Source organism: Tasmannia lanceolata, unplaced genomic scaffold, assembly GCF_043159265.1.
Source record: "Tasmannia lanceolata isolate RefF3 unplaced genomic scaffold, GAP_Taslan_0.1 ptg000015l, whole genome shotgun sequence".
In the NCBI taxonomy this organism is placed as follows: Eukaryota; Viridiplantae; Streptophyta; class Magnoliopsida; order Canellales; family Winteraceae; genus Tasmannia; species Tasmannia lanceolata.
Genome location: NW_027518692.1, coordinates 2,502,898 through 2,521,557, shown reverse-complemented (window position 1 = coordinate 2,521,557; position 18,660 = coordinate 2,502,898). Strand labels below are relative to the sequence as shown.

At 41.3% G+C, this 18,660-nt stretch overlaps 3 protein-coding genes across 7 annotated transcripts in view; all 3 read right to left on the bottom strand.

The window, feature by feature from the left end:
• Positions 1 to 18,660, bottom strand: part of LOC143845753 (uncharacterized) — a 100,332-nt gene that overhangs the window by 32,813 nt on the left and 48,859 nt on the right. The gene's annotated exons all lie outside the window — the stretch shown is intronic.
• The window catches only part of LOC143845751 (protein MLN51 homolog), a 55,318-nt gene continuing 40,097 nt past the window's right edge, over positions 3,440 to 18,660 (bottom strand). For all 5 annotated transcript variants that reach the window (XM_077354166.1, XM_077354162.1, XM_077354161.1 and 2 more), the window contains 2 exons: positions 3,748 to 3,830; positions 3,440 to 3,667 (listed from right to left, as the gene is read on the bottom strand). The gene's annotated coding sequence lies outside the window, so the exon portion shown is untranslated. The remainder of the gene's footprint in view (positions 3,668 to 3,747; positions 3,831 to 18,660) is intronic.
• Positions 15,166 to 17,869, bottom strand: LOC143846751 (uncharacterized). The gene is made up of 2 exons (XM_077355303.1): positions 17,747 to 17,869; positions 15,166 to 15,630 (listed from the first exon to the last, which is right to left on the bottom strand). Exons 1-2 carry the CDS (start codon positions 17,867 to 17,869, stop codon positions 15,166 to 15,168), a joined length of 588 nt encoding a protein of 195 aa, XP_077211418.1.

The window sequence follows — 18,660 nt, the reverse complement described above, 5'->3', positions numbered from 1 at the left end:
TTGGAGTGTAGAATTCATTTCCCTTAAAAAAATCTAATCAAAAGTCCATTTCAATTGGGGTGGAATCAGAATACTACCTCTTGGGGTGAGAAGAAATTTTCCCCTCTAATTCCGCTCATTGATTCCATTCCTTTTTTTATGGAAAAATTGCCAATGGGGGACACCAAAATACAAGAATTGTGGACGGGGGACACAATTTTGAAAAATTGTTCGAGGGTTGATAACCCCATTTGAGAGTTTGATAACCCCATTTTGAGGGTTGATAACCCCCTTTTAGAGACTTGATAACCCCCTTTCGTCCCTCTCTAACAATTTTTCAAAAGTGTGTACCCCATTCACAATTCTTGTATTTTGGTGTCCCCCATTGGCAATTTTTCCTTTTTTTTATTGACCCACATGCTAGAATCGAGCAAAATTGAAATCGGGTCCATCCAAATAGTGTTAATGATATGTCCCCCATTGCACCTGATTGTGAGTTTGTGACTACCCAAACACATCCAAATAGTGTTAATGATATGTATGGGGAAAATGGTGGGCCCTCACCCATCAAAACAACAGGGGAAGTGACTTTATAGAATGGGCGGAAATTTTATTTTCTATAAAAAAAGTTCAATAAAGTTTTCCATAGAAAATTTCCACTAATAATTTTCAAAGGAAAATTCTTCGAATATAAATTTTCTATTAAAACACTACAACTAATGCTTAGTATTTATTATAGATGTTAATGTACTTATGATATTTGGGCACAAATGAGCCCTATCACCTGTGGATCAGTTTTGTTCACTTTTTGAGCAAGTGATTAGAAGTTGACAAGAAACTTCTACATGGATTCAGTGTGAAAATTATTTATCAAGCATGTGTAGGTGTTTCTTGACATTATTTGATAAAAGATTAAGTGCTTGTTCTGCAAATCTATTCATTCTCACTCTTTCTCAGCAGACGAAAAGGGCAGAAAAAGAATTGCCCAAGCGTCAAAAAGACCTTTTTTTGTTGTCCCAGAAGTAGGATTGGAAGAAATGGGCATTGTGGGTCGAGTTTGCAAAGTACGTTCATTACAAAAAAGAAATGTTGTTCATTATCTGGGGGAAAAAAAAAACACAAAAACACTTCAGAGAAAGGTCGTGGAGGGTGGTCACCTAAATGGTGATAAGAATTGGAGCCCACCATCTAAACGCCACCACCTATTGATATAAATGTGATAAGGACTCTCACATGTTTTTTCAGTGATAGATCCTTTCCCCCTTTGATATTTTTGAACGTTTTAGTGATTACCAAGTGTATATCTACTCATCTAGGTGTTTCTTTACGTTATTTCATCAAAGATTCAGGGCTCACGCTTCTCATTCTTGCTCTTTCTCGGCAGAAGGATGGAAAAAGAATCACCCAAACCGACTCCGCATCACTAGGAAAAAATAAGATTTAGAGCAAGCCCCACTGGTCAGGTTTGTAGATGAATGTGTTTTAAAAGCAAGAGAGAAAAGTGAGAGGGTGTTAATCCTCATTCCTTTTTCAACATGGGACTAAACTTTCGCTCTGCCCACAACACTTCTTCACCTTTTCAAATATCCCATTTTTTCCAAAATAAAAGCTCTTTTATTTTAAGAACTAATCTCTAAAATCATTTTATTTTGAAAATATCTAACAAGATTTGCATAACACATTCTTTCTCATATTGTTTTGTTTTTGTTCCCGGAAAGAGGAGAAGAAAAAAAAAAAGCACTGCTGAGAATGGTTGTCCAAAGGCCACATAAGTGGCGATAAGAATAGGAGCCAATCTACTAAAAAGTTGAAGGCCATCCCTGAAGGCCCATCTTATTAATGTCACATGATATTGCTCTAAATGTGATAAGGACTCCTACAATGACAGTTTTTAAGTGGCGCAATTTCACACGATATCCTATAGTGTGGAAATGATAAGTTGGACCCTCATTACTTGCTAAGGAACCAAAGCAACTGGGGATTAGTTGGGGCTCAAAATAACCCTATTTATATTTAACAATGGAAATGAGATGATACATACACTCCCTTTCATATTGGCACTATTCTCAAATGTAGAACGGGGCCTTTTTGCAAAACACTATTTATCTCTTGGCTTATTAGCAAATCAATATTTTAAAAATCAGACCGAAGCGGCCACCTTTTCATTCTAGTTAGGCCCTGTTCGTTTTAGATTATGACAACCGATTGTTTCGCCTAAACCTATTATTGTACTCAAAATTAAACGTATTGTACAACGTAATTTTGAGTCCTATAATGAGTTTTGGCCAGACAATCGGTAGTCATAATCTGAAACGAACCGGGCTTTAGATCAAGCTGCACCGAAATTGTAAAAATCATTTAAGATCGTTTTTTGGGTTAAATTGGAAAAACCAAGTCTAAGCCAACTGGTTCAGTGCAATCGGCAGAGGGGGGTGGGCGGGGTTAAGTTGTAAAATTAGAGTCTAGTTTGCTTAATAAATCATTATTATTAAAGCTAAAAAGGTAAAAGTCAAACTTCTTTCATAAGTTACTTCAATTTCTTCTAATTTGCTAGGTTAAAAGTCAATTAGGATTATAATAATAATTTTATTAAAAATTAGGAAAAATAAAAATCAAGAATTAAGATAATCTAAAAATCTAAAACAAAAAGCCTAGTTGCATGTAGACCTGGCAAAAAGTGACCCGGACCCGCAGGTCCACCGTCCATGTGATGGACCACAACTTAAATTGGTTGTGCCCCAAAAATCATTTCCTTAGGATGATCCTAGCCCTCTGATCTGTAGAGGTTTCCATAAAAAATAATATGCAATTCCTACATAGATCAGAGGGCTAGGATCATCCTATGGAAATGATTTTTTGGGGTCAACCTGCCCATCACATGGGCAGCTTGGATCATCCTATTGTAGTGTTAATAAAATAAAATAAAATTTAAAAAGAAAAAAAAAACCCGGGTGACCCAGGTTACCCAGCCAGTATGGGTGGGGTCCAGGTTTACCAAATTGTGACCTGTAAAATTCCGGGTCGTTTATGACCCGACCCATAAGACCCGGACCCGTAAAGGTATGGTGAAATCCGGCCCTGCCCCACCCGTTTGCCAGGTCTAGTAACGTAGGAGAGAATCCCATGTAGACGATTCTCAACACCATTTGACCACCTAATGGGAGAATGTTTAGCCGTAAATCTCATACAAAGAGAATCCCCTGTGGGAGATTCTAAACATCATTTGGCCAACTACTGTAAATCTCATACAAAGAGAATCCCCTGTGGCAGAGCAACCCGTTTGAGAGAATCCCATGTTGGAGATCACTGGGAAATCTATCTAAAATCTACATCTTGGTCAACAATTGGTTTCGTTCACCGCCGGAGATGCCTATGGACTAGTAATATTTTTTGGTAACACACTGGGATATGGGTATTTTTATCTTTCATATGCAGCATAAAGGGGGCTCATATTGACGAATTACAAGACAAAACATCAAGATAGATATGCATTAAAATACCGAATAAGTATGGTTTTCAACCTTAAATAACCAGAGGGTAGAAGAAAATGAATGAACTCACCAACAAAGGAAAAGAATAGACAAACCTAAGCAACACAACCAGGCATGATTTTTTTGTTCTTTTTTCTAAACACAAGCCCGTTCCCATTTCTCACAAGTTTCAGAAAAAAACCACCAAGGAAGAAAACCTGGAAATTCAGAGTAGAACTTCACAGCTATGTTCAAAATAATAAGCTCTTAAAAGATGAGACTGAACCTTGCATCTTACCACAGTTCAAATGTGGAATTGCCACCCATCCAGCTGCAGTGCTCTTCACCTATCGATCGCAGCATGAGCAGGGCGTTATAAAGCTGTAACAGTTAAAACCATGGAAAGGGTAAGTAATCTTGCAACAAAATAGCTGCTTGTTTCCCCAAAAAATATCAAAAGGCAAAAACAAGTATAGCAAAGAAAAATCGCTAATGAATCCATAAAGAAGCAAGTATAATATATATTTTTTTTTAAAAGTGACAGATTGCATTGATATTGGAATAGCATTAGAGACCAGGAGTCCCGTCCTGCTTTACAAAATATCAGAGATAGCTGGAATGGGCATACCTGAGACCAGTAATAAGAAAGCAGTAAAGCAAAGCAAAATATAAACATTTCTCTTCTTCCCTTCTTCAAACCTCTAACAACTCTTATTTTCAGACTCCAAAAAGATCTTTCTACACCTTCAAACTTCCTTTCAAAGTAAAACCCACTAGTACTATTCACTAATCAAGAGCTCGAATTGAAACTCTGAATTAGTTGCCACACCCCAGAAAACGTAGCAAAGCAAAAGAGTCCAGAATAATAACAAGTCTAAGCGAAAGATATAGTCTCTCGAGCCTAAACTTGTGGGAGTTGTTGTCTACTGAACTCAACAAATTTGATCCCCTTTGCTATATAACCATGATATTCGATCCTTGAAAATCCTCAAATCAATAAACAAGCTTTGTAAAGCTTTCCCACTCTTGCAACTAACAGCCACCAGATAAACTTCAAGCAAACTACTAAACCATTTTTAGACAAGAAAGATACAGAGAAAGAATTACACCTTGAGCGAATGACACAAAGATCTCTCAAGCCCAGGGGAATCAACTTCCCGACTACTAACTCTTTTCTTGCATTTATCAGACTTTTGAAATCACTTTTCTCCCTTCACTTATCTTTTCTCCTATTTTCTTCAGTTCTCTCCCTTTTTTCTTTTTTTCTTCTTCTCTCTCTTTTTCTTTCTTTTTTTTTCCAACCAGTTGCTAAAGACCTAGAAGAACTCACCATCTATCTGCCAGGGCCGGATGGCCCTTCCATTAGGGTTTGCTACCCTCAGCCCCCGATGCTTCATCATTTCTCCCCACCTCCTGTTCTGTACAAGCCTCCCTTCTTTCCTTCAAATCTCTTATCGCCATTGACAGAAACAATTTTTTGGTAGCTTCTAAGTCATCATCAAACCCAATCCCAAACACATCTCCTATAGCTAACATCTCATCCAATTCTTCAGAAGGCAGAGCCTTGAGTTCTCCCGCCGCAAACTGTCCTCAACCATTCTACCTTTCCCTTTATTTATTTTTTGAAAGATGACATATTTTCATTGATACTATAAGAATTACAATGGGGACCAAGAGTCCCCCTAGCAATACATATCATCAAATAAAACAGGCCAGGGCATACCCTGAGCCAGAAAGGAGAAAGAGAAACATATCGGATGCATTGCTGTCAGTACTTACAAAAAGAAGTTTACCCCGACTGTACCAAAACAAACACCCTCTCTTACAATCTTTAGCCACTATTCCCATCCGATCGCGATCCTCCATGCTAACTTCCTTATCTAATGTGTCCCTTGATTCACGGGACTCCTCTAGTGAGATTGCAATCAAAATTTCTAGCCTCTCTATTTCTGATGCTTTTTCCTCTTCCCATCGTTGTCGACGAGCCTTTCTCTCCGCTTCCAACGCCTCCTTAAAGAAATGAAGTTTATAAATCCGAACAAACACGTCTTTCGGTTTCGTCGACCCTGAGATTTTCTTGAGCTCTTCCGTATTTTCCAAAGCATCCTTCTTAAACTGTTTCCATTGCCTCTTCAAAATCCCCATAGAGATTTCTCTCGAAGTGGGACATTCCTCAGACGCCATTTTCTCGTCATATTCTAGTTCCTTTAGGGTCTGTTCAGTTGCGCTACAGAAACGGAAAAGAAACGGAAATGAGGTGGCAGTGGAAAAAGAAAAGGAAAAGAAACAGCTTAGAAAGCTGCAGGTGTGTGCACTCAGTTGCCAGGAAACGGAAAAGAAACAAGTAAGAAAGCGAAGGAGGACAAAATGGGTTAAACACACTCAAAATGGGGTAAACCCTAAATTTAAGAACTGTAAAACCCTAGTTTTAGGTTAACAAATTCGAAACTACAAAGATAGAACCCCAAAATAGAGAGATTGACCCCAAAAAAACATAGATCCAAGCCTCAAACAGAGATCGAACCCCAAAATAGAGAGATCGAACCCCTAAAATTCCGAGATCGAAGTCCAAAACAAAGAGATCGAACCCCAAAATACATATATCCAAGCCCAAAAACAGAAAAGATCGGACCAGGAACTTTTATGGGGAAAAATTTGCTATGAAGAAAAGGGCGGAGGATTGGCAATGCCCCTGTTGTCTCTACCACAACTTCGGCTGGCGGGAGAGATGTAGAAGGTGCTCGAAAGCTAGAGCGAAATCAACCCCTTCATCTAGTTTGCCTCTGGATGGTGGGAGAAGGCCTACAGGGGGATCTAAGCCAAATCAAGGTATTGGGGTATGGTTCTGCTCTCCCTGTCAATATTGGGGTATGGTTCTGCTCTCCCTGTCAACATCTAAATTTCAGATGGCGGAATGAATGTCGCTGGTGTCATCGGGCCAGAATCCCCTCGAAGTGGGTTCCTCGTGCTAGCTCACCCTCTAGGGTAGAAATCAATGGTGGTGAAGGTGATTTTTGGCCCGATTCGGGCAAAATTTATCACAACAGAAGTTCAGGGAGTCTTTTTTTATCTGTTTCGGGCAAGGAGGTGGACACCTGAATGGGTTTACTAAGAGCTTGTCTAATAGGGAAAAAGAAAAATCATAACGAGACCTTGCCCGGAGCTTTGGAAATGGGCACAAAAGTTTTGGGATATCCCATCTTTACATTGTCCTTCTATATTGGCGAAGAATGAAATCCTCTTTATGTTTGAAACAAAATCACAGGCATCACAGATCCTTGCTAAGGGTCCGAAGGCTTTGGGTAATCATTTGCTCTCCCTCTCACCATGGAAAAAGGATTTTATTCAAGGCGAGGAAGCTCACTGGATTCACTTTTATGGCATCCCTTTACATGCTTGGGCTGTTTCAACGGTGGAGGCTATAGGGGGTCTCTTTGGTAAGGTTGTAGAAACCAAGATGGAAGACAATCACCAGAACTGTATGAGTTATGTCTCGGCCAAAATTCTAACCCCACGTTGGCACCTCCCTAAATCCTGTTTTAAAATCAAAGTTCTTGACCAGACCTATACTATAGGGATTGAGCTCCCTGTTTTGGCTACTGAAGCGTCAACGGATTTAGCTCAGGGGATCGGGGTTTCTTTCTCCGGCGAGTCGTTGAATCAAGCAGGGATTTCAAATTTCGAATTGTCTAAACCTGAGAGCGGGGTTATCGAGAAAGGTTGTCTTGTCCCAGGCAATCCATCGGTCTGTCATGCAATTTCCAAAACTAGTTGGATGGTTGGTGGCTTGAATGCTTATCCCAAGACAGCTGGCCGAAATCCTAGAGGCGGGAAATTGTTTGACATTCGAGTCCCTGCTGGCGAGCAAGGCGTCTTAAAGTCATGGGCCAAGTGGCCGCAATCTCACCATTCTATAATGATGAAAGTTCTGGTGAGCGCTTTGGCTTTGGCTCATGGATCGAGGAAGAACAGATTACTCAAGACCCTCAAATCCTTTGCCTGGGAAGGATTGCCCCTAGCCTCAGACAATGATAGCTTCTAGATCCATGTAGATCTCAAGCAACGAAAAGTTATATCTGTTTATTGGGGTTTGTGCTTGGGATGACAAATATCCTTTTCAGTGCAAGGAAAGGGGAGTGACGGCACCTGTAGCTTTGAGGCTATCATGATTAGGTCTGTTGGTAAAGAAAATTCATTCTTAATACCCGCTTCATTCGAAGTATCCAGGTTGTGGGGCCCAAGTATAGGCACATTTGGGCGGTTACACTAATAAATATAAATTGGGGGTAATGAAGACAAGATTAAGAAATCTATTGGTCTTCCTCAAGGAAAGGCGAGTAAAAACTTTGTTTGCATTTAGGAAAATGGCTTCCTCTCCCTCTTCCTCGGATGTTCGCACTTATAAGGGGAAGCGAAGGGAGGTACCCGACTGCTCGCAATGGTTTCAGCATCGTCGTTGGGCTCGAAGCCCGAGATACAATGAAGCGAAAGCCTCGGTGGAAGACCCCACCTTAGCAGAATTGGCAAAAAGAATTATCAAAAGACAATGGAAGCAATTCCAGGAGGACTACATGATCATCGTGGAAGAACTCTACCCTATAACAGTTACTTATAACGTCAAGGATATTTGTACTCCACTTTACAAGCTCCCTTACTTCAGAGGTCGGCTGGAGTATGAAACAAATTGCGACGTTTCGAATGGGAGGCCAAGCAGATTATCTGCATTAAGAAGTTAACGGAACTGATAGATATCCGTTTGGATCCAGTGGAAGAGGTTCCTTTCCCGCAGTGTGCCTCGGATTTCTTTTCCAAAGAAATGGAATTGGAATTACAGATTGGGATCCTAATGATGGATTTGAGGAAGTGTGCCTAACACTCCAGACCAGTGATAACTTACTTTTTGGTGTGTGGTTTTCTTAAACGTTGAACTTGATACCGAGGAAGGAGAAAATTAAATATTTCTAGTGTATAGTTAGGTTGTAGTTTCGGAATGCTCAGCGATGTCTATTGTACAGGGGTTGGTACAGGAAGTATATAGCTTTTGAATTTCTCCGGACCATGGAGTGGGTAATGGATAGGAAAGGTTAAAGTATGGTGAAAGTTTATTTCTGAACATGGTTGAAGATGGTCTCGAAAAGGAAGGGACACAATGGAATAGTAAAGTGAAAGTTCATGTTTCAGGTGCTCCAACAAAAAGTAGATCCTCAATAGCTTGAGAGACCATGGTCTTTCGCTTGTTGAGGCATTGCTGCCTTGAAACACTTCTAATCGGCTTAGCAATGGAATATGGAGACACAATGGAATATGCCCTGGCCAGCTTTATTTGATACTATGTAACGCCAGGTGGGACTCCTGGTCCCTAATGTAACTTTCATGGTATCAATATAATATGTCAACTTCCAAAAAAAAACAGAAAAGATCAAACCCAAAAAAGTACAAGAACAGATATGAAAAAAAAAAAGAGGGAAAGAGGAGCAAGGGACAAGGAATACTTCTTCTTGGTTTTGCAAGGAGTGGAGAAGACGAATCCTCTTCTTGCTTTTGAAAACGATGGAGAAGACAAACCCTCTTTTGAAAATGATGGAGAAGACGAACCCTTGGCAATGAAGAAGACAAACCCTAGCTTGTGTTGTTTTTTTAAGTCGGGAGTTATTTTCCAGAACTCACGTTATCGGGAAAAATTCTTCAAATCCGACCGTTTTAGACGGATTTTGAGTCACGGAAAAGGGGGTGAGAAGCGAGATTAGACGGATTCCACGTCATTGTAGCAACTTCCCGCGCGCTTTCCGTATCCCAGCAACAAAACGACCGTTTTGTGTCATTTCCAAGGAAAAAACACCTCTTTTCCTTTCCGTTTCTGTATCCGAGGCGCAGCTGAACGGACCCTTAGGAATTTGAGGTCTTCTACTTCGAAGGAAACAACCTTCCTCTTCCTGAGTGAGGATCCAGATGCATTCAACATTTTAGGAGAAAGGGGTTTGTCAAAATCCTTCAGGAGGAATTTGAATTAGACGCTAACAAATTCTTACTAGTTTCTTCCTTTCTATGGCAACCCAAAAGCCTCCTTTTAAAGAGGGAAAGACCCCCTTTGGTAGCTAATAAGTGGTTGTCAATTCGCGCGCCTTTCCCAAATTGACCGACCTTCTCTACCCGGCTTGGATTACTTCTCCTTGGTACATTGACACGAAACCCATTAATTTGACAGGTGTTATTTTCCTGATCTCCTGACCTACCTTTATTCTTTTTGTTTATATTAAAAAAACGATTTTTAATTTTTACCGCCCTTTCAACTGACACCGACTAGTACAAGATTTAGCTTTTAATGAAGGCTAACCTGAACCTTTCCCATGCCTAACATCCTTCCCTATCAATGATGGATTCCTCCTTTTTAATTTATCTGACGGCACTACCTTTCCCGATATGGATGATAATTCAAAATCTGATTCAGGCCTATCCAACAGCTCATTAACCATGGAAATGTCAGGATTGCCCTCAATTCCTGGGATCGGCACTTCCACGGAAAAATATTTCTCTGGCAGATTCTCGTCGGAGGCTTTAATTCTAGGGGTAGAATCTGGGGAGTTCTTTTCCGCCGTTCGATCCCAAGAGGAAATAAATTCCTCAACTACCATCTTAACTTGCACTGGGTAGATAGTGGAGTCTACCATAAGATTCATGAATGATGGTATGCACTTCAACAATGACGTTAAAACCTTAACAGATGCAAATTCCAGACAGTGATCGTGACTGCCATACATTCGTGTTTCCAAAACTTGTCCAAAATATTGACCCAGAGCCTCCACCGTGGATACAGACCAGACATGAAGCAAGATATCGTAGAACCTAAGCCACACTGATCTTGCTCCAACATTAAGAGCAGGAAACCACGGTTGAAGGGTGGCAAGATATCCTCCCAAAGCATTCCTTCCTCGCTTTAAAATGGTCGATGCCTGATCCTGTGAGTCAAAGCAGAATAGTACCATTGAGGGACTGACACAAAAGGCTTATTGAGTAGGGGAAGAGCCCAATGTCTCTTTGCCCAACTCCAGACCTCTTCCGGCAAGGTCTTATTCCTCAACGTGCCCACCAAGCAACTTTTTAGGGTCTTCATCCTCTCAGATATCAAGTTCATTGAAATGGAAATCAATGGAGCTTTATCCTCCACTTCAGATGGAGGAATCTGCTTGGAAGCAGCTACCTTAGGAACCCAAGAATTAACCACCACTACTTTTTTGTTGATTGTCCCAGAGCATTTTCTGCAGACAATGCGAGTGCCAAATTTTTTGTAATTGCACTTAAAGCACATCCAATAACTTCCACTTTGGTTTCTAGTATTTCTTCTTCCACGAGGTCTTCCATTACTAAAATCAAATCGCCTGGTCATCAAGTCCAAGTCCTCATGGCTTCCCAAGGATCGAGGAAGAGATCTAGAGGGGAACCGAGATGGTCCCTCCCAGAACCGTGATTAGTAGAGACAGATGCATAAGATATTTCTAGACTTTGTCAGATTATTTTGTAGAGCTATGATACATAGGGAGAGCCTGGTAAAGTTCGTAAGTTGAGAGAGGCTATGGTTTTTGAAGTAGTCTCCCCATGCACGATTTGATAAGTTCGGTTATATTATTCCCAAATATGGCTTTCTTCAAAGTCATGTAAATCACTCCTAATTTGTGGTGGCAATATACTATTACTGTGATACTAGTTGTTGATGTTGATGATGTTCCTGTCATTGGCAATAATCAATGAGATATTGATACATTTAAGAGATATTTGCAAGAACATGTGCACACCAAGTATTCGGGACAGTAAGTAGCTCGGTCAAAGTTCGGTCTCAGCCTATCACAGAGGATGTATGCCATTGACTTATTGTCAGAGACAAACATCTTAGGAAAGAAGCCTATTAATACTTTTTTTTGGTAGGTAAGCAGGGAAGCCTATTAATACTTGACGGAACAAAAGTAAACTGAACTGACCTAAGAGAATGGGAGAGAAATATCTCGAGACAAGAGCAAGAGAGATCAGAAATACATCAAAACGGTGCGTGCTGGACAGTACAAGCAGGTCAGGTGGTGTGCGTGTGTGTGGAACTATCCCATCACGATTTTCAATAGCTCTAATAGTCATCTTCTTTTACAGCACTAAACCCTTCATACCGGACCCTAAAAGCAGGCAAAGCCTTGAAATAATGTAATCACAGTCATACAGAACCCCTAAGTGAAATAAAATAAAATACTTCTCAAATAACAACCTGTGTGTGTGTATGTGTGGTAGTGGGGGGGGGGGGGGGGGGCGTGGTGTGCTCTGCCTCATGATTTTCACTACACTTTATACTTAACCCCAAAAGCAGTCAAAGCCCTTGAATAATCTAATCTCAGCCATATAGAGTCCCTTAAGTGAAATAAAATTAAAAACTACTCAAATAATATCTTAATTTGATGATCCCCGGCATTTAAGTTATTAAAAGACTGACAGATTACGTTAAGTTATATAAGAATTGACCAAGTTAATAGTCTCCATGTACCATTTTAAAATAAAAAAAAGTTAATAGTCACTAAAATCCAAAAATGAAAAGAAAAATACAGTTGCCTGCTAGTTCTCCTCCCCAAGTTTATAACGGTGCTCCAACATCAATACTACTATGGGTTCTTATTTCAAACTGTCATAGATAGGTATGTTTGAGGGCCGATAGATGTCTTTGAGGACCCTGGTAGGTATCATCACATTGATAAAAGGTCATTTACTTGATGACACGTCATGAGTGACATAGCCTTTTATGAGCAAGTTTATGCATGCTTCAATGACACATTTTGAGATACCTTAAGGGTGCACCAAACAGAGGATTATTTTCAAGAAAAAATGACTACATGAGAGCATGGTTTCCCTGATCGAGTATGATATCTTGATAGACATTCGAATATTGGGTGTAGTGCCTTTCTTGGAAGGAATCTAGTTACTTGGAGGAGCAAATAGGAGCAAATAGTAAAATGCAGTTTCACATTCTAGTGCAAAGGCAGACTATCATGCGATGGCTCGCATTGCACGTAAGCTGATGTGGTTAAGATGTTAAAGACTCTTATGAAAGAGATTGGTTTTGAGGTTGACACGCTGATGGAGATAGTATATGACAGTTAGGTGGCTATATATATTGCTATTAATCGAATATTCCATGAGAGAACTAACCACATTGACGTATACTGTCATGTTACTTTGTTCGTGAAAAGGTTACTAGCAAATTAATATTATTATTTTTTGAATGGAACAGAAATTTCATTAAGCCAAGATGGTCAATACAGAAGACATGAGAAAGCAAAGAGAGGAAAACTTCAAGGATAACAAGCTGCCCTCCTTTTGAGAGAAGAGGGGATAGCGTAGTGTGGAGCCCAGCTTTTAGAAGGAAGTTTTCGACGGAGAATTGCAAGATGTGGCTAGTTTTCTTGAGATGTTGGATCGTTGTTACATCAAGCAATCTGGAGCGGATAAGAGGGTTTAGATCTGGGATTCCTCAAGGGTCTTCTCTGTCAAGTCATTCTACAATCAGCTTGTGTCTTGCCTATGCTCTCCATTGCCACCAGAGTTTGGAAGATCCAGGCGCCTTGAAGGGTGTGTTTCTTTGGCTTGGCAGCCTCGCTCGGGCAGATTCAGATGGTAGACTTCCTACGAAAGCGGAAGATATTGATAGTAGACCATTGTGCTTTATGTATCGACCATATCTTCTACACCGTAGATATGCCAGGGGGGTGTGGAGTCGCATCTTATGCAGATTCAGTATATGTTGGGTATTTCCTTCCTCCCATTCTAATCTGCTAGAGGGTTGATCTCTAGTGCCTTGGAAGAAAAATGGCAAGATTCTTTGGAATGTCTGCCTCCTAGCTACTTTATGGGTGTTAAGGAAAGAACACAACGATAGGATCTTTGAAGGCGTGGCAAAATCCTCATCCCTCTCCTTCGTGAAAGTTATTGCCTTAACCATTGCTTCGGTGAGATCCCTCCTCCCCTTTCAGTTTGTTTCGGCCTATGAACTATGGAATGGGTGGAAGGATATCTGCTTCAGCTCAACGCAGCGTCAAGTGATTGTACAGAATCGGGAACCTCTTCCCTAAGGCTTCCTAAAACTTAACTTTGATGGTTCCAGCTTTGGAAACCCCAGACCCACAGGCATTGATGGTGTTCTTAAGGACGATAGGGGAGAGGTGTTATGGGCTTTTGCAGGACCTATTGGTGTTGCAGATGCTAGTGAGACGGAAGTTCGAGCTGTGCATCAAGAGATTAAAAGTTTGGACCAGGAGTCCATGGATAGGGTGATGATGAGAGCGGCTCCGTCAATGTTATTCGTTGGCTTAGAGGTTCCAGTGTGCCTCCTTGGAGATTTGTGCAGTATTTTGATTAAATCCTAGATCGTGTGGCCGGATCTCCAATCATATTCGGTCATGTTAGAAGATCCGCCAATAGTCTGGTGAATAGCCTCGCAAGAGCGGGGATTGATAAGGAAGGGCTTGAGATGTTGGACTTCCTACCCCCTCCTTGGAGATTTGTGCAGTATTTTGATGAAATCCTAGATCGTGTGGCCGGATCTCCAATCATATTCAGTCATGTTAGAAGATCCGCCAATAGTCTGGTGAATAGCCTCGCAAGAGCGGGGATTGATAAGGAAGGGCTTGAGATGTTGGACTTCCTACCCCCGTGGCTTGTATTTTGCTCGTTGCTGCCTTTCTTTGCCTTTTTCTTTGTTTTACTTAAACAAGGTTTTAAATTTCGACCGAAATCCGAAATTTAGGGTTTCGGTCGAGACCGAAATCGAAATGGGTAGAAGTCGAAATGTTACTTTATTTCGATCGAAATTTCGCTTATCCCGAAATTTCGTCTGGAATTTTAGGATTTCACCAAAAATCTAGATTCTTGATAATTATTTGATATTATCCCGAAATTTCGGAACGGGCAAAATTAAGTACAACATAGAATAGGCGCTAAACGATTTGGTTAGATTTCGTCCGAAATTTTGAAATTTCGGCTTCAGTTTCGGTGAGAGTACCGAAACGCATTCCGAAACCGAAATTTAAAACCTTGTCCTTAGGTTGCTTATTGTATTTTCTTGGGGTTGACCATCTCCGTCCTCGCTCTCCTTTTGGCATGAAAGTTTGCTACCAAAAAAAAAAAAAAAAAACTGCCCTCCTAGAATGGGAGGAGAAAAACAAAGAAAGGATGTCAAAGAGGAAGAAAATCAAACATCTCCAAGACCTCCTTAGAGACCCGTCCTAGCTAGACTTTGCTTCCCCATTGGTGGATCTCCTAACACGTCAGAATGTAACCCTGCATCTCATCAAAGAAGGGGGCAAATCTCCATGACAAAGCATAAGAGCCCATAAACCACCGAATCACATTCAAAGGGTCACCTTCTCTCTCTCTCTCTCTCTCTCTCTCTCTCTCTCTCTCTCTCTCTCTCTCTCTCTCTCTCCAAGAGCTTGATACCCTAGTGAACTACTCGAACCTCCATATCAGAAGAGTCGGTGATCCCGATAGGCCCCGAAGAAGCCCACCTCACTAACCTCGAATCATCTCTTAGGACGCCGCTATTCCTGCTGGCCCTGGGTTTCCCAAGCTGGACCCATCAAAGTTTTTTTTTGAAATGGTAAGACATATATATTAAAAAGAAGGGGAAGCCCAAGGAGGACCCCCCAAAGGAATACAAGGGTAAAAAAGAAGAAAAAATACAATTACCTCAAGGAGGCAAAAAATCAAAACTTTCTAACTCCAATCTATCAACCCCAGATCTCGCCAAAGAATCCACCTCGCAATTTGCAGATCTTCTAACATGATTAAAGACAATAGAAGAGCCGTCAACAAGATCAGAGATTTCATCAAAAAACAACCAAAATCTCCAAGGTTGCAACACAGACCTACGGAGCCACCTAACCACATTAAGTGAATCCCCCTCCACAATAGTAGAATCAATAAGGTCTCTAGCCATTTTTTTAATACCCTGGTGGACCGCCCTGACTTCGGCCTCATTTGAATTACACAACCCCAGCGGCCCCGAATAAGCCCAAATGGTATCCCCTCGAAAATCACGATAAAGACGACCAATACCCGCCGGTCCAGGATTGCCCAAGCTCGAACCATCGAAATTAAGTTTCGTCCATCCAATAGGTAGAGCTCTTGAACCACCTGTGATCGACTTTCTCCACTGAAACACACCACCCTCCAACCCTCCCACAAGTCAAAAGCAGATACAAAGCGGAAAGGTGACAGGCATTTCGCCCACGAAACGGTAAGAGCCTAGGGGGCTCCCACTCCTGGACCCATCAAAGTTGAGCATTAAAAAGCCTGGGGCGGGGGGCTCCCACTCCTGCCGAATGACACACCCCTGCTCGGAGCTGAAGCTAACATCCCTCTACCCATTTCATAGATCGAAAGCTAACACTTGAAGCATGGAATAATCTTCACCCATGAAATTGTTAAGGCAACCACTTTGAACTAGAGGAATAAGGGACTCTTAGCATGCCCTTTGAAAACTCGAGTGTTCCTTCCAAAGAACCCAAAGAGTTGCTGGCATAGAAACATTTCAAAGGATCTTTACTGTTTTTTTCCATGGAACCACATACCAACACTCCAAAAGATCTATTAGCTTTTCTGGGAAAACCCAGGATATACCAAATCTACCCAATAAACAGCTCCACACCGCCTTAGCCAACTTGCAATGTATAAACATATGATTAATTGTTTCCCCATCCTCAACACATAGAGCACAGTGGTCAACGATTAACATATGCCTCCTTCACAGGAGATGTACTATTTGAATCCTATCAAGAAGAGCAGCCAGCCAAAAGCACATACCTTAGGTAGCGTCCGGATGTTCCAAACTCTAGCTACTCTGGAGGACACAGGACAAGACACATTTTGAAATAATAATTTGACAGTGAATTCCCCATCATTGTTCCAAATCCAAAACATTTTATCCTCGCCAGAATTCTTTATATAGCACCTTTCTAACATCCCCATGAGTAACCAACTAATGGTATCTCTCTATCAAACAAGTTCCTTCTGAAGGCTTGCTTCCACTCTACACTTTCCCCTCTTCGATCAAAGCAGTCATTCACTATCACTTATTCACCGCCACTAGGCAAAGATCCGGGAATAGCTCTTCAAGGACAATTGCGCACACCACTTATCTGACCAAAATCTGATTCGGTCACCCCCGAATATACTCTTTTTTTGAAAGAAAAGAGTCGAACTTAAATTTTAAAAAGAAAAACTTCCCCAAAGGATCGCGGATAGCAACCCTTGAGGAAGTTATACTCTAAAACTCGTCCCTTCCTGGATCTTATGCAAATGATGCAGAATATCTCTCTGAACTGTCACCCCCAAACAGTCCGAGTTTGTCCTCGTAACCCCAACACCCTAGATCACACCCATACTTGCTTTCAATCATTTTCCGAGCAGGGCTTGGTTCACTTCCTTTATCTTCCCTATTCCTAGCCCTCTCGCCTTTAGGGGTTTGCAAACCTCCTTCTGGTTTACTAAAGGGGTTTTTCCCTTCTCATCAATACCCCACGCCACCCACAAGAATCTAAGCTGAATTTGTTCCAATCTCTTAACTACGCTCATAGGACATTTCATTTTCCGAACAGGACTTGGTTCACTTCCTTCATCTTCCCTATCCCTAGCCCTCTCGCCTTTAGGGGTTTGCAAACCTCCTTCTAGTTTACTAAAGGGGTTTTTCGCTTACCCCACGCCACCGACAAGAATCTAAGCTGAATTTGTCCCAGTCTCTTGACTAAGCTCATAGGACATTTGAAGATCGACAACTAGTAGACTGGAATATTTGCTAGCACATCTTAATGAGGGTTATTCTTTCACCGTGAGAGACAGGGTTTCTCTTCCAAGTATCCAACCTCTTTTCCACCCTCTCAACAATTGGGTCCCAAGCCATCTTCTTTGTCTTCTGGCCCATGGAGGAAGACCTAGATAGGAGGGAAAGATATCTGACTTACACCACATGATTCCTGCTAGCCCTTCCACAACACCGGCCTCAACATGTATTCTGAAGATTTTTTTATTTTATTTTTTTGAAAGAGAGGTAGCCAATTTTATTGAGAAACAAAAAGACTGAGATGGTCGGTACGGATAACAGACAATAACAATACAATAAGAGAAATCTCTAGAAAGGAAAACACGAGATAGTCAAGGCGGGAGGGAATCAAAAGAGCAAAAGCTTCTTTTGACACTCCTCTAGCAAGATTATCTGCCACCGAGTTGGCTGATCGAAGGAGATGCTAGAACTCTACTGATAATGATTTTACCCAATCAAACATCTCATCAAACTGCCTGTCGAATCTCCACAACGGTTTCTGCACTCCGTTAAGCCGCCAGATGACATTCAAAGAGTCACCTACCACCACGTTATTTAAGCGATCTCTTGCCATCAATTTCAAGCCTTGGTGAGCGGCACGCACCTCCGCTTCCGTAGAATCCGCCACCCCGATGGGGCCCGCAAAGGCCCATACTACCTCCCCCTACTCATTCTTCAAAACACTCCAATCTCAACCGGACCAAGGTTACCCAAACTTGATCCATCGAAGTTGAGTTTTAGAATGCCATGAGGAGGTGGAACCCATTTTTGGACTTCTGTTTGTTTGATCTCCACACTACAACAAATTTCCCTCCACCTCTCCCAAAGGTCATAGGCAGATATTAAACTGAAGAGAGGAAGGGACTTAACCCAAGAGATCGTAAAGCCAATCACCTTAATAAAAAGAAACGTCAAGGTTTTAGAAATCCCTTTAAACAATCTTTCATTTCTTTCCTTCCATAGCACCCATATGGTAGCTAAGAAAGAAACATTCAATAGAACTTTTCGGTTTTTCTTCTGAGGCGCCGCTGACTAACTTTGTAGGAGATCAATGAGTCTTGCAAGGAAGACCCAGCAGATACCAAATCTACTCATCAGTTTTCTCCAGATCTCATTAGCAACTTTATAGTGGATAAGTAAATGGTCTACACTTTCCCGCCTCTAGGCATAGAGCACAATAATCAATAATGAGACTTCCTTTTACAAAGAGAATTCCTTGTTCATATTCCGAAGATTCTTGACTTGTGAAAATTTGACCTTTGTCCCGTCACCAACTCGTAGCATGTGCGAATGGCTTTTAGATTCATAACCTTTGTCACAGCCGGAGAGGTAAAAAAAAGCGTATCATCTGCAAATTGCAAGTGA